The sequence below is a fragment of the Pyrus communis genome, chromosome 5 (genome assembly GCF_041283825.1).
Source record: "Pyrus communis isolate YQ-2024b chromosome 5, ASM4128382v1, whole genome shotgun sequence".
NCBI lineage: Eukaryota > Viridiplantae > Streptophyta > Magnoliopsida > Rosales > Rosaceae > Pyrus > Pyrus communis.
This window is the reverse complement of record NC_142569.1, coordinates 33,332,039-33,348,640: the sequence shown is the minus strand read 5'-3', so window position 1 is coordinate 33,348,640 and position 16,602 is coordinate 33,332,039. Positions and strand designations below refer to the sequence as shown.

The 16,602-nt window shown below is 38.2% G+C and overlaps 1 protein-coding gene across 19 annotated transcripts; it reads right to left on the bottom strand.

Moving 5' to 3' along the window:
- Positions 1–389: 389 nt before the first annotated feature.
- LOC137724359 (Ubiquitin carboxyl-terminal hydrolase family protein) lies at positions 390–7,034 on the bottom strand. Of its 19 annotated transcripts, none has more exons than XM_088695020.1 (7): positions 6,767–6,991; positions 5,090–5,185; positions 3,848–3,932; positions 2,690–2,898; positions 2,535–2,586; positions 2,388–2,450; positions 390–2,293 (listed from the first exon to the last, which is right to left on the bottom strand). In XM_088695020.1, the coding sequence occupies exon 7, from the start codon at positions 2,249–2,251 to the stop codon at positions 1,025–1,027; it is 1,227 nt and encodes a 408-aa protein (XP_088551146.1). In that variant the 5' UTR covers positions 2,252–2,293; positions 2,388–2,450; positions 2,535–2,586; positions 2,690–2,898; positions 3,848–3,932; positions 5,090–5,185; positions 6,767–6,991; the 3' UTR covers positions 390–1,024. The 19 variants fall into 19 exon arrangements, with proteins under 19 accessions (XP_088551146.1, XP_088551137.1, XP_088551150.1 ...); XM_088695011.1 differs by lacking the exon at positions 2,535–2,586 and adding an exon at positions 3,561–3,644 and having other exon boundaries at positions 2,690–2,867; positions 6,767–6,905; XM_088695024.1 differs by lacking the exons at positions 2,535–2,586; positions 5,090–5,185 and having other exon boundaries at positions 390–2,093; positions 2,199–2,293; positions 6,767–6,996.
- Between the last annotated feature and the right edge of the window lie 9,568 nt (positions 7,035–16,602).

The window sequence follows — 16,602 nt, the reverse complement described above, 5'->3', positions numbered from 1 at the left end:
GGTCTACATTTTATATGCATTTCACGTTTAAGCGTGATTATCATAACAGGTGACATAGTTTAAAAAATTTTCACATAGCACCTTGAGGTTTCAAAATCATATCAATTTATGTCTTCTATCTCCATGAAATTGATGATGTGGGAAATGTGGAACTCGTTTTTAGGATGTGTAAAAACCACCCTTACAATAGTGGGACCAAACTGGGTGGTTGGTTGTTTGGTTCTAATCTAAGTACTGCAAGTTTCACAAACTATTTTCACTTTGTCAATGAATTACTGATTTGCAGCTCCTAATAATTAGTTACTTAAAAAGTACATTAGATAAAGTCTGAATAACTTGGCGATAAAGGAAGACCAAGCCTTCCCAAGTTGCTTGATAGACCCAACATCTACCAAAAAAAATTTGAAGTACCGGTCTTCAATTGATACTAGTAGTTTGACACGTGTCATAATACAAATGAAAAAAATGATACATTTTTTCACATCGGTCCACTCATTTTATTTTATGACACCTGGAGTACCCGTTTGAATATTGAAAAAATTTCTCCAACATCTGCTCGAGTTTTTTTTTTCTCAGCCAGCTTGAGCTTACTCCTAAATTCCTAGTTCCAATCCTCCATGAGTTTTTGTTATTTCACCGATTCTAGCTCTCCTCTCCCAGCCAGAACGTCTGCAGATCACAAGGCCAGCACAATAAAGCAAGACTTGTTATATTACAACATCTATTCGACCAAGCCCGAATTGCAAACCCACAATGCAGGGAACATAGAAAGCACCGCCATGGTGATTCGATATTGCATCTGATTGCAGTCTCCATTGTGGTGAAGGATTGTAAAACAGTGGCTATATACAATATCAACCAGATGAACAGACGGTGATGGCCATTGCTGACTTGAGGCAGTGGGGACTGGGAGTCCGGCCTCAGTGGGCTTGCTTGTATTCTACATCATCTTCTGGTGATATTGATTCCTCCTCTTTGAAAAGCAGTTGGATAAGTTTCGTTCCTTCCTTGCTGAATGATATTGTCATGGGGCACCGTCATCAAAGAGAACTTTATAGAATCGCTTTCGTTCTTCTGGATCAAACAACCCTCCTCTGTCACCCTGATCCTCGAGGTCAGACTTCTCAGAGCTCACGTCCTTGTCTTCATTTGATCTACGCAAAACCATGCCTCTCTTTTTCTTCTTTTCTAGATTTACCAAATGACGTCTGCAGTTATATTCATGAAGCCCCTCCTGCATAAGTTCCCCAAACTTCTCCTTCACAACAACAAGTGGACCTTTATCAATCAGTTCTTGCCCATTATATGCTTCTCTAAGAAGGACAGTATAGCTCTGGTACTTATTTGAGACATAGAATATGCCAGGGTGCTTAAGCAACAAAACATTCAATTTCTCGGGCAAAATGAACTCTCTCCGAAAATTTGCCAGCTTCATAATTGATGCTTTCTTCCATAGAGTCAACGACAACAACTCATGCACCAAAGCCACCGTCCTCTTCTCCATCTCCTTTGATCCCTCCGCAAAGCCTTTGGAGTCCAAGTAGGGTGAAATATAACGAGTCGCATTAAATTCATGAAATCTTTCCCATGACTTGATCCAAGTTGAAGGCAATGAGCTTGTGAAACATGGTTCGGTTCCTTGCTTGTGAGCTGAAGCTTCTATAGCAGAAACTGCCAAATCTGGATTCCAAGACACTAGCTCAATCTCCATGGAACTCCGCCGCCCACTATAATTAACAATCCGAAACACATCAGAATATTTTGGCACAAGTCTAATTAAATAGTCATCTGGGAAACCAAAGTTCCGCTTCAGTACATTAAGCTTGACAACATTTAGTCTTTGATTGGAGCTCATCATAAGCAACTTTGCTAATCTCTCCACAAAGACATGTTCCTGCATATCTTTGACAGATTCTTCTTCTTCTACCAAAGAAATCATCCGTTTAGTTAGCTGGCAGTAATACTCATTGCCTTGCAGATAGACTTGAAAGCAACATGGGTATTTTTTGAGCCAATTGAGAGCCTTTCCTTGAAGATCAAGGGTCTTGAACTTCTTCTGAATGAAGGCCACTGTTGCTACGTGATCAGGGCACCTAAGGATGATGTTTTTTATTTGATTATTCACTATCCATCTGCGATTTTTAGACAGAGCAGATTCAAGATATGGGTCCTTCTTCATTGACCATAGAGAAAAATACCGAGCAAAGTTTTGAACAGGTCTTGGGTTTCGAAAGTGCACTGTAGCAGCCATATTTCTCTTCTTTATGTATCCTCAATACCTTCAAAATGAAAACTAAAAGAAAAAAGGTAATAAATTAATACAAGTGTTTGGGAGAACAAATTCATGCAGAACACAAACTGGATAGCATGACAGACAACGAACTTACAAAGTACTGCCCTGTGCAATGCTTGTTTCCAGTGTCATCACCTTCAACCCTCTTAACACATGCCTACAACAAATAAAAAGGTTCAAATAATTTCAGTACAATTACCAAATTTTAGTCCATTAAAAACAATACGTGAAAACCCCCTACCCACTGAAGTATATCAAAACGAAGACCTCCGATTATCATGGCATTCCATTTCCTTTTTAATTTTTGAAGAAGGAAACACAAATGGAAGAAAAAGTTCAACAACTTAATCTTGTAACTCAAAATTATTGACGACTCACAGAGTCAAAAGCACTTACTCATGGAAGGAGGGAAAAGGGTGAATAACGGGTAGACATCAAAGCATTAGGAAGACATTTTTATCCACATAATTTCTAAGGTTGAGCAATAACTGATGCATGATAGTTAAATTTGCTAGAGATTTTCCAATGCTGGCAGCCATTCTGCTGATTATAAATCCACACCTTCACTGCATAACTGTGGCAAGAAGTTTGCAATGTTCACAGAGCTACATACAGCACAATAAGTTCCAAAATTGTAAGATTCAATTTCCACAGTATATCCGAATGTGAACAGGTTCAAGTGATATAGATTTTGACTGGGCTTCATGGTCTAGTAGGACTTGATAGAAATAACAAAAATCCTTCAGTAAGTATATGTTCTATACTTTTTCCCTTTTTTCACTCGAACTAATTTCATATGCATTATCGGAAAATGAAACAGTTTTGCAGTCCCTTCCCAGACAGGCTTACTCATTAGTGGATGAGAAAAGATAGCAGCTTATGAAGATCCTCAGTGTACGCACATTGTAAAGTGAATTCTCTATCTTTTATTTTTATTTCAGAAAGAAATATCCTTTCATTGAAGATAAATTTCAATCTCTATTGCATACGATATATCTAGCTTGTCTCACTCTTTTTGCAATTCACACATCATCTCACAATAAACCCCAATTAAAACATGTTAAAAAAGCTTGCTTAATCACTTATTTACGACAATTCGAATCTTGATCATCTGATAGTCTTCTTTCATGCTAGAACCTTTGCACAACTACTCCTTATAATGTTAGCCTGATATACATATAACAACTTACAATTACTAACTTTAAATTCGATATTTATATATCATCTCCAAATTGCTTCCACAAATGGAAAAACTTAGAACACTTACGCATTTCTAACTTGTCAGACCACATGCAAACATATATTTCAAGCCTTTCTAGTTTGTAATCCCCATCGGTAAAGAGAAAAAAGCCTGTACAGGTAAAAGCCAATGGTACAAGTACAACATAATACAAACAAGTAGATATGACTATCTTGGGAAGCAAAATAAGGAATTTAAAAGTAAGCGAGCAATTTTAATAAATAATCAGATCCAACTTTAAGTTCATACGAAGGCCAATTCCTGGTACTAGAAGTTGCAACACACAGATTTTTTGAATAACACCAGTAAATTACCTGATATTCAATCAGAGGCTTCACACATTTAGGCTGGCAAGACTCCTCAAGATACTTCTTTTGATCAACAAGTTCATCGTCCACCCTTATAGAGTAAACAAAAAGATATAGAAATAAACATAATTGTTTAAAGTTTACACGACAACAGATAACCTTAACCAACACATTCTTGTTCCGACCAAAAAAATTAACAAACACATTCTTGCAAACTACAACAATGCCTGAGCAAATATTGTTAAAGAACGTTACATATGAAATGGACAAGTAAACAACCATCCTACAACAACGAACCATAGTCATTTACTAAACAAACAGGTATTTATTTTGTAACACAGATGCCTTTTGAACGGGTTTGCTATGAAATCTACTGTTAAAACAAACTCAATAGCTGCATTTTGTAAGACTAATATCATACATGCCTGAAAAGCGAAAAAATAATGAAAGGATCGTACATTTTAATGGTTTTGGGTATATCCACATATTCGGGTAGATGCTAACCCAGCACGAAAAATGTTTTGAATCCAAAAAAGCAAAAGTGAATAACCATTATTTTTGTATATTCAGTTTTTGTGCTTGTTTCCATTAATAATCAAACTAATACCACTAACAAGAAGGGGGCTGGTGCCAACCTATGAAGCACATATACTTTAGTTTGGTCACGTATCCCTTATCCATGACATATCGTATTCTAGTTTTTAGAGATTTCATGTATCACTGTGTCATGTCGTACTGTATATCCATGCTTTATAGGTGCCAACCAACCCACAATACACAATCAGACCATTGAAGACTTCATCAAAAGAAAGCATACAGTAATCAAGTATCCAATATTATTAATTATTACTAATTAAAATGACCAAGGAATCCCTTTGGGTTTGTGATTTCTTAATCACAGTACAAGAATCTTCCATTTTATCTTTCTAAATTTTAAATTTTGCAAATCTGACATTTATGGGATATCAAAATTATTAAAATGAAATCCTCTGTTTAGTTAACTGGCAGTAATACTCATCGCGTTGCAAATAGACTTGAAAGTAACATGAGTATTTTTTGAGCCAATTGAGAGCCTTTCCTTGAAGATCAAGGGTCTTGAACTTCTTCTGAATGAAGATCACTGTTGCTACATGATCAGGGCACCTAAGGATGATGTTTGTTATTTGATTATTCACTATCCATCTGCGATTTTTAGACAGAGCAGATTCAAGATATGGGTCCTTCTTCATTGACGATAGAGAAAAATACCGAGCAAAGTTTTGAACAAGTCTTGGGTTTCGAAAGTGCACTGTAGCAGCCATAATTCTCTGTTTTATGCATCCTCAATATCTTTCAAAATGAAAACTAAAAGAAGAAAAGGTAAGAAATTAATACAAGTGTTCAGAAATCAAATTCATGCAGAACACAAATTGGATGGTTACAATGACAGGCGACGAACAAATGAAAGGTCGAAAGGAGATAAATGGAGTAAACGAAGATTAACAAAAGAAATACCTACAAATAAAGACTAAGTAACCAACGTTAGCAATCAATCTCTTGACAGTAGACTAATGTCATTTCATGTTTTAAGCAACAAAAGTTGAGGTTTTCATTGTATAACTGTGGTGATAAAAATGACATTAAAATGCTCATAACACTACATAGGGTGCAATAAGTACTTGGAACAAATCCAAATGTCAACATATTCAAGTGCTATTTTTTATTGGGTTTGCTTGGAGAACAAGTCTGAGTGGTTAATCCCATGCAGGCTGGAGGGTTTCATTTGGTGCCATTACTCCTTTTTGTGATTCTATCATCTTTTGGAACTGGAAGAGAACGTATACGATTTTGAAATAATATAAAGGGCAGGCAAAACAAACCCATTAGAAAACTTAGTGCAACATATTCAACTTTCATATGAAATTCCATTAGACTATATAATCCACTACATATGAAACATAATAATCTTCTAAAAGCATTCAATCAAGTGAAAATGAACATAAAAGCATTCAATCAAGTGAAAATGAATATAAAAGCATTCAATCATCTGATTATTTTCTCTACCAACTTGCTCAGCAACCAAACAAGAAATTGAATAGGTTAGAAAATGGCTTCATATTTTTTATATGGTCGTGTTTGTTAACACTGATGTTAATGGTACTTTTCATTTGGTGATATTTGTGTTTTCTGAAGTGAGTTAGAGCAAAGAAACCTACCATGGGCAAAGAAACCTTCCAATGTTGTATGACATCAGTTGTATGGCATACAACCGTGCGAGACTCGTATGACATCAGTCATCTCGTACACAAGTGACTTGGACAAAATTTCCATAAGAGATTATTGAAGAGGGGTAGTGTCACGACTCACCTCATTTCCTACACAATCAAACTTCTATTAGGCCTTAAGTTTCTTATTAATTGTTAACCCAATGGCCATTCCACGGTCACTTTTATTGGTAGCTTTAATTTCAATTTCAGCCATTTTCTAAACTTGATTGCAACATTGAACTTAAAATTTACTCCAATTTCAGCAATAAATTAGTTAAAGGAGAGAATCATGGAATGATAAATTAGTAAAAGCCTTTTACAAGCACAAAGGAGACTACCAGATCCCTTCTACAAGGAAATAACAAGAACTAATATATAGTCCTGAATCCTGATCACAGAAACGGAAGTTTCATAATTATAGATGAGAAATTGAATTATATTGAGATATAGGGTACTTCAAAAGGTTCAAAATCGAATATGTTAACGGATCGGCAGACTATAGAGCCATAAATTTGCTATAAAGATGCATCATAATAAATTTCCCATCCTCTATTTTTATTTGCACAGAAACTTAAATTAACACCAAATTCCGGCAACACTCAACAAATAAAACCCTATTTATCATATGTTGAACGATTAAAGCGAAAAGCAAAACATTGAGAGAGAGATGTGAAGGGACCTTCGGAATCGAGGAAACGGTGAGGAATTCCAGCGGAGGTTGGAACGGAGGAGTAGCAGATGGGTGGGTGGTGGCTGCCGTCTTCCTTCGTCTTTGTCTTCGTCTAACGGAGTGAGAGAGAAGAGCGAGAGGGAGCGAGAGAGAGAGAGAGGAGCGAGAGGAGCGAGAGGGAAGAGAGAGACCGGCTGAGAGAGGGCGAGAAAGAAGAGAGAACCGTAAGGCCTCGTTTGGCAGCCGTATAACAACGGATAGGATAAATAGTACGAATTAAGGTGTTTGGTGTAATTTTGTACTAAATAGTACTCGGATTAATTAAAGTGGTCCTACATGTTTTATACAATGTATGCCCGCTAAATTATCCTCCCAAAATCCTCTGTATTTATTAGTCGGGTAGTTTCGCTTCCTCCGCTCTCTCCTTCCTGTCTCGCATTACGCCCTGTGTCTTCTTCTCCTCCTCCTCATCCTCTCCCTGCTCCTGCCAAAACCAACCCATCTTCGTTTTCCCCAATTTCTTTATCCAACCCCACCTGCAAATTTCTTCTTCTCTCTTTGTTCCGCTCAAACCCAAGAGCTTTCATTTTCCCCAATTTTGCTATCCAATCCCACCTACAAATTTCTTCTTCTTCTCTATCTGTTCCGCCCAAACCCAATCCCTTTCGTTTTCCCCAATCCAACTCCACCTGCAAATTTCTTCTTCTTCTCTATCTGCTCCGCCCAAACCCAACCCCTTTTCGTTTTCCCCAATTTTGGATTTGGTTGGATGACAAAAATTATGAACAATTTCGTTGAATGATATTAAAATTTTACTTCTTTATTCCTATCTATTTGTCCAATCCAATTCCCTCTGCAACAGTTAGACAACTGTAATCGAGTGGGGAACCTAGGAGTGGAGCTGAACTTCTGGAATTGCGCTCATGTTTGCTGTTCTCACTGGCTTGGTGTACTTCCTCAACAATTCTCTCGCAATTGAGTTTCGTTGGGTTGGATTGAAATTTGGGTTTGATAATTGAGAGAAAAAAAAACTAAATTAACAGTTTTAATTTTGTTGATTTTTTAACCTGTGATGTTTGGCAGTGTTTCCATTAATCATCAATTATAGTTTCAAGTTCTATAATCCAGCACATTATCGAGAACACAGTATAAATAATACGCTTATTAGTCCGATATTGCATCAAACGTCTGACTAATTTAGTCAGTACTATCCGACAACTATTTATCCTATCCGACTAAAATAATCAGTACTATCTGAGCTGCCAAACGAGGCCTAAGGACTCTTTTCCAATTGCACCGCCCATTTTTTACAATTTAAAAGAGTAATTTGAAAAATAATTTATAAAAATTAATTAATTAATTAATTAAAAAAACGCCTATTTTTTTCAATTGCGCACATGTATATATTTTGATGTTGCGCTACTGGTTTTTCCACAATAACAATAATATACTGAAAATGTGATTTAATCCCTTCAAATTCAAATTTTTTTTAACACAATACCCACAATAATATATTTTTTTAACAAAAACCTGATACTAGACTCCACCTAAGTGACAAACATAATAAATAAATTTCAAACCCACAATGTAGATCACAAGGCCAGCACAATAAAGCAAAACTTGTTATATTACAATATCTATACGACCAAGTCCGAATTGCAAACCCACAATGCAGGGAACATAGAAAACATCGTCATGGCTATTTGATATTGCATCTGATTGCAATCTTCATTACAAAGAGGGATTGTAAAACAGTGGCTATATACAATGTCAACCAGATGAATAGACGGTGATGGTATTTCTGACTTGAGGCAGTCAAGACTAGGAGTCAGGCCTGAGTGGGCTTGCTTTTCTACATCATCTTCTGGTGATATTGATTCCTCCTCTTTGCCAAGAGGTTGGATAAGTTTCGTTCCTTCCTTACCGAATGATATTGTCATGGGGCACCGTCATCAAAGAGAACTTTATTGAATCGCGTTCGTTCTTCTAGATCAAACAACCCTCCTCTGTCTCCCTGATCATCGGGGTCAGAGATCTCAGAGCTCATGTCCTTGCCTTCATTTGATCTACCTAAAACCATGCCTCTCTTTTTCTTCTTTTCTAGATTTACCAAATGACGCCGACGGTTATATTCATGAAGCCCCTCCTACATAAGTTCCCCAAACTTTTCCTTCACAACAACAAGTGGATCCTTATCAACCAATTCTTGCCCATTATAAGCTTCTTTAAGAAGGACAGTATAGTTTTGGTACTTATTTGAGACAAAGAATATGTTGGCGTGCTTAAGCAGCAAAACATTCAATTTCTCGGGCAAACTGAACTCCCTTCAAAAATGTGCCAACTTCATAATGGATGCTTTCTTCCAAAGAGTCAGCGACAACAACTCATGTCAACAGATTCAAGTGCTATATTTTTATTAGGACTTCATAGTATATGTTGTCACATCCTGGCCCAAGGTCCACCACATTCTGGGCTCGTTCCACCACCATAGCACGATATTGTCCATTTTGGGCCCCAACTATGCCATCATGGTTTTGTTTTTGGGAACTCACACGATAACTTCCTAGTAGGTCACCCATCATGAGAGTGCTCTCGCGCACTACTCGCTTAACTTCGGAGTTCCCATGGAACCCGAAGCCAGTGAGCTCCCAAAAGGTTTCGTGCTAGGTAGGGATGGGAATATATGGCGATGTGGGATCTAGCAATCCACCCCCCTTAGGGGTTCAACGTCCTCGTCGGCACACCACGGCCAAGGTTAAGCTTTGATACCAATCTATCACATCCCAGCTCGGGGTCCATCACATCCCGGGCCCGTTCCACCATCGTAGCATGATATTGTCCGCTTTGGGCCCCGATTATGCCCTCACGGTTTTGTTTTTGGGGAACTCACACGAGAACTTCCCAATGGGTCACCCATCATGGGAGTGCTCTCGCGAGCTACTCACTTAACTTCGGAGTTCTCATGGAACCCGAAGCTAGTGAGCTCCCAAAAGGCCTCGTGCTAGGTAGGGATAGGAATATACATATAAGGATCACTCCCCTGAACGATGTAGGATCTAACATATGTAACACTTGATTTTTCGAGCAGAGTGTGATTCTAAAGCCCCCACACTAAAAATAAACGAAATATCCCCCCTCATAAATCCTTATTCTTAGTCTAGCTAATTTCATAGGCAGAATCACAAACTGAAACATTTATGTTGTCCCTGTATAGGTTTAGTCACTAGTGGATGAAAAGATATTGCAGCTTATGCAGATCCTCAGTCTATGTCAAATGTAAATTCAATATTCTTATTCTAAGGTTAGAAATCAAGACGTTATGAAGACATTTTTATCCACATAATTTCTAAGGTTGAGCAATAACTGATGCTTAATAAAAACAAATGCCTAGTCATCTACTCTTTGTAAGCATAGACGAGAGCAGTTTATTAAATCTAGCATGATAGTTAACGTAACTAGACAATTTTGGAATGTTGACAATCACTATTCACTGCATAACTGTGGTATTAGAGACGAAATTACAATGTTCACAGAGCAACATACAATGCAATAAGTTCCAAAAATGCGAGATTCAATATCCATAGCAAGTCCAAATGTCTATAGGTTCAAGTGCTATAGATTTTGATTGGGACTTCATAGTCTGTAACACAATCCCTTGGGTAAAGTTTGAATCTAAAAACACTTGTAACCCACATCCTTCAGAAATAAATAAATAAACTCATTCTAAGTATACGTTCTATAATTTTTCCCTTTACTTAGACAAACTAATTTCATATGCATAATCAGAAAATGTAACAGTTTTGCAGTCTCTTCCTGGACAGACTCTTTAATCTTTATTTTTTCATGCAATAACCTTTGCACAATTACTCTTTGTAAGTTAGTCTTTTATACTTAACAACTTACTATCACTAACTTTCACTTTTGATAAATTATTAACAATTTGCTTCCACTAATGCAAATATAAGTTTGAAGCTTTTTGACAAGACACTTCTGTTTGGGTTAATATTTAAACTTTGGACTTCAAAGGGAATGAAGCCCAAATGAGCTCAATAAAGAAGGTCTGCCCGAAGCCTAGAGTCAAGCCCAGGTCATCCATCTCAAGACAAAATGACGACCCTAATTAAATGCAAAGACTAAGTGCTTACAAGAGAAGTGACAACCGATGGAAATCCACCTACTTCCGGCCCAACTTTTGGATGGCAGAACATGTAAAAATGTTGATGATTCATTACCCTTCAGTTACTTTCGGGGAAGAATAGAAACAACACAGTTGGGTTAATTTGTCTATAAAATGAGAAAGAAGGCCCAGAGACAAGGACACTTGACCAATCAAACAAACAAACATACAATTTGTCTCTCATTCAAGCTAATACTTAGAAAGCTGCGCTTTGTCCAGATTTTGCACCCTTTCAGCCTTAGATTTCCCATAAAAAGACATATTTTGTCTATGTAAAAGCTCTGTTACCTTCCCCAAATGTTGTAATATTGATTTTCTTGCGTAAACTCGTTTACCCCTTATCCCTCTTTATTACTCACTGCAAAGAAAAGAGATTGCAGGACGCTTTAACCTTGCCCGACAAGGTGAAATCTTGCCCGACTCTCTTTGTTTTTTCTTTTCCATTAATAGATCTGGTGTTATAATGTATCCATCGGTATATATGCAAGTCATTTTCGATCTTCTGATGATCCAAAGTTCTATTAACTCTCAGATCCGGTTCACTTAGCACTTTTACTATCGTAAAAGTAAATGAAACTGATGCCTTTATCAAATCTGAACCCCTCCCCTTTAAAAGCATACAAGATAAACAAAAGTCCTTGATCTCAGGGCATAGAAAAGAACTTAATGTGGACTTAACCCATCCATGACAATCATTTGATGATGAAAGTCAGAATAACTTAGGGCACAAGTAATCGGCTTAAATACACTCATTCTACATCTGTTATACAGAGATGGTAGTGGCACGCCTTAGCACTTAGTTAGTTTTGATTGCGAGCCTCACAGCCTACATCTAAAGCCCGACAAAGGCACCTTTCAGAATTAACTTTGTCCTCTTCTTGCAGCCCAACAAGCAAGCGAGAGCCCGACAGTCAACCAAAGTGTCAACTCCTCAGGGAGCTGTGTGCTCGAGCTAGAAACCCTTTCCAGCGAAATTCCTACTCGAATAACTTCATTCTGGAAGCTTTTCTAGTTGTAATTTCCATCGCGTGAAGAGAATGAAACATGGATATGGAAAAAAGACAAACGTAGAACACAATACCAATGAGTTAATACCATTTAGAAGTAAGCTAGTAATTTAATGAATATTAATCTGATCAAACTGTATGTTCATACAAATGCCAATTCCTGATACTCAACGTTGTAACAGACAAAATTTTTTAACAGTCACCCAGGAAATTATACAGAAGTACATCACCAGATATTCAATTAGAGGCTTCACACATTTAGGCTGGCAAGACGCCTCAAGATACTTATTTTGATCAAGACGGGTAACTTTAACCTTAGCAAACACATTATTGCAAATGCAACAATGTAACAAATATTGTTAATGCCACAATAAAGTCATTGAAAATAACCAAGAAAGCTCTCAGATTTCCTGCATAAGAACAAATAAAAAAGGAAACAATACCAAGTGTAGTTCAATAGCGAATGCAAAAAAGAAAAAGCTTTACCTTGTAATTCAAAGAGAAAGGTTGGCTCTGAAGTGCTGCAATGGGCAAAAGAGAGAGAAAAAACTGAGGGAGGAAATGGAAGTGGAAGTTAGAACCGACAAAGTGGAGCTGTAAAATGGGTCTCTAGGTTTCGGGTTCAAGGACTGGTAATGCAGAGAGAGAAGATGATGATGAATTTTGATTCATGAGGAAATTGCAGCAATGTCTTTTAATTTTAACTTAATTGAAGTAATGATTTATCTTTTAATTAAGGCTTATTATATTAATATCCTACAATTATTGAATAATTCTCACATATTTAATACAATCCAAATTTGCTTGTTCAAGGAAAGCAGTGACTTTCTATATATGGCTTTCTCTCCGGCGCGAGAGACCTTCAGAGTGAATGATTTTCTCTCCTTGGTGATAGTAATTGCTTTCTTTTCCTCCGGTGCTTATTCTTTTTAGGTAGTTTTCTCTGAGCAATTTGGGTAGTAGTTTGTTTCTTCAGTTCAGTGTGGGTTCCTTCGGGTTTTAGACTTGTTGTTTGCCTTTTCCTACTTTGTCGGTTGGTTTGTCAATGGTTTTGGTGTTGGATTCTTTTGGGTTTCAGCTAGTGGCCCATTAAGTTTTCTAGTTGGTATCCAACTGGGTGTCAAGAATTAGCGGAGGAGGCTCTGGGTTTGGTTGCTGGGGGGTTGGTAGGGTTTTAATTCCCTTACTTACCCTCATGACACACAGTGATGGTGCGATCTAATTGGGATGAGACAGGCTTTGGGTGGTTGGTTCTATTAATTCCGGTCCCTTTTATAGGTGAGTAGGTGGTGGTACCTACGATTTTAAAAGGTATTTGTCATACATGATGCAGGAGAATAAGGAAATCTTAGGCCTTGTTTGGTAGTTCGGACTGTACTAACTATTTCAGTTGAATAGGATAATCTGTCATCGGACTATACTGACTAAATTAATCGGGTGTTTGGTGTAGTATCGTACTAATGACCGTATTATTTATAATTTGTTTGTTATCGTATTAGATAAGAGATCGGATTATATTATTTTTACTAAAAAAATTTATGACTAATGAAAAAAAGGAATTTTTTTTTTTTGATAAAAATTCACAACAACCAAATGCATCAAATTAAATAAAAATAATCTTGATATTGCATTTTCTATTTGTCCTTTATTTAAATCAAATTATAAAATAAAATAAAAAATCCTCTCTTTCCCAGATCTTCTCCACCGCACAGGATTCCCTAGGATTCACCACACCAAATGGGATGGACAACATAATCAACATAGACCCTATACCCAATAGCATGAAACTTTTTCCCAAATGTTCTATGCATGTGAGATTGCTTCCTGATCTCTTGCATTTCTTTCCATGAGGAGTTAACCTAATTCCAACGGTGTTGTGGCGATGTTGGGCAGTAGGTGAATGCAAGCGGTGCTTTGACGACGTGGGTTTCAGTCAGATCTAGTTCAAATCTAAGATCGATGACACGCGAACCCATGCGGGTCTCGCGACAAAGAATTGCAGAGGAGGGCGATGACCGCAACAAGAAACTAAAGAGGAAGGCGACAGCTATAGAGTGCAAAATGAAGAAGAAGAAAGGAGAATGAGGAAGAAGAACCTGGGATTGATGATGGCAACGGAAGTGACTTTGTAGAACGATGCAAGAGAGATAAATGATAGAGCGAGGACACCAACCCGACTAAATAATACATAGGTTTCTGGAAGGATAAATAAGTAGGCATACACCAGATAAAAGATGTGGGCCCAATTTAAGTAATACAGGTACTATTTAGTACATAGTTGCACCAAACACCCTGCTCCGTATAATTTATCCTATTCGATTCTTTATACAGGCTACCAAACGAGGCCTTATAGTCTATCTGCTGCATTTATTGGGTTCAACTCACAGGTACCTTCCAGTAAAGTGCACACCAGAAGAGGGTCGGCTTTCAGCAACTCTAAAAACGGGTTTCTTCTACTCATTATTTTTTGGGACGCTTTTGGGAACTTGGGTGTGCATAGTCAGGTTCGTGTTGGTGAGCAAATTAAAGTGTTCGGTCTTCTCTTAAATTGGACTTTCATTGTATCTTTGCTGTTTCTTTCTGGGATAAAAGGTTGAGGTGTATAGAATGGGAGAAGATCCATGGCAAATTCTGAGGTGGAGGAGTTGGTTGTCCACTTGGAGAGGTCTGTGAAGTTATCATCTATAAATACTGGGATTAAGCTAGTGGGGCTGCACTGGTTAACCGAACCTTCAATAAGTGGGGGGTACATAACATTTTGCGATCCCCAGGGAAAGAGTTGGGGGAGGTTGAGATAAAATGGGTCTGCGATAATCTGTTTATTAATACTGTTCTGGATCAAAGTACGGCGGCACAAATTCTGAACTAGGTTCCCAAGGCAGTGATGAAGCAAAATTTCTCAGTTAAACGATGGCCCCATGAGTTGGCTTTGGAGGAAGTTCAAGTGGACTTGGTTTCGTTTTGGGTTCAAATTAGAGGAGTGCCCTTATTCCTTAGTTCAGAAGTTAATGTTAAACGTCTGACTCATGAAATATGAGAGTTTATAGAGTTGAAGATCCCTCCAAGGCTAGAGGTTTTCTTCATGTAAAGGTGTTGGTATATACTAAGAAACCGTTGATTAAGGGTTGTTGGTTACCACAGGAGACGAACAAGGATATGTGGGTGGAGTTCCGTTACGAAAGACTCCAAGATTTCTGTTATCGGTGTGGGAGAATTGAGCACCCTAATACGGACTGTTCATGTGATCTAAGTAATGGTGGGGTTACTAGATATGGGGAATGGACTAAGATTGAACCAATAAGGGAGATGGTGGACCCTCCTACTTCTTATTTGGTTCGTGCTAGGGAAAAAAGTGTAGCTGGCACTGTGCTTTATAATCACACACCTAACTTACATAATGAGGCATTCCAGACTAAGGGGAATTCGGAATTTGTTCATCTCCTTATAGCACCATTGTAGGAAGGCATACGACTGAGTACACACCGGGGTAAACCATGCAAAGTCAGGCAGATTAGTATTGTTGCTCGAGAGAGTCTTAGTTCTGCACATGAGAGTCCTAATCTTTAGTCTTCTCATAGAACGGCATTGGCATAGGGTCTGGATCAAGAAAGTGTTATGTCAGAGGTACCTAGTATTCCCATCAATCGAATGGAGGGGGGATATCCAATTGAGCAGGGAGGGCAGCTTGACAGAAGGTGGGCGATGTTGCGGAATTAGGGGAAAATGGGACATGAACAAAAAGCTGAAGAGGTCATTCAATCACCACTTAAAAGGGTTTGAAGTGCTAAGTGGAGTGAAAGCAGTAAGGGGAAAACAACAGAAACATCTAGCAGGATGAGCATTAAAGAACGGTGCCTTATGTTGGAGAGAGCGATTTATGTGAAAAAAAACTTGGAGGAGGTTCCGATTGGGTATCAGGAGATGTGGGATGTTTTGGAGGAACTTTCAGAATAAAAAAGAGATGCATTTATGGCGAGAATGGTGGGTAAGTCTTCCCGGGGCTGTGGCGGTTAACCTTCAACAACTGCAAATCCACCATGAGTTGTATTTTCTAGAACTGTCGTGGTCTGGGGTCGGACACGGTACCCTCAATGATCTTTCTCTCTAAAACTAAGATGAAAGATCATCGCATTGATGGAGTGTGAATGCCTATGGGTTTTGTGGATGGATTTAATGTGGCTCCACAGGGCAGGGCAGGTGGGCTTAGTTTGTGGTGGGATGCGTCAATGGATGTAGATATTTTATTCTCCTCAAAACATATCATAGATACTAAGGTTCGAGAACTAGGAGAGAAAACCTGGGTAAGGTTTACAGGAGTTTATGGCACCTCGTACAGAGTAGAAAAGGAAGAGTTCTGAGGTTGGATGAATACTTATTTTTTGTCCTCCACGATCTTGTGGTTGTGTGGAGGGGATTTTAATGAATACCTTTGGGAGTGAAAAATCTAGTGGGATTGGGGGCTCTACACATAGACCAAGATACTTTGGAGCACTTTATGAATTGTGCGGATTTGTTGGATGCTGATTTTAAGGGACCGGCCTTTACTTGGCGTGGTACACGGAATGGAGCGTATTAATAGGGGGCTCTTCAATAATTTTTGGCAGGAGTTGTGGCCCAATACAGTTGCTAACCATGCGACAGTATTGGGCTCTGACCATTGT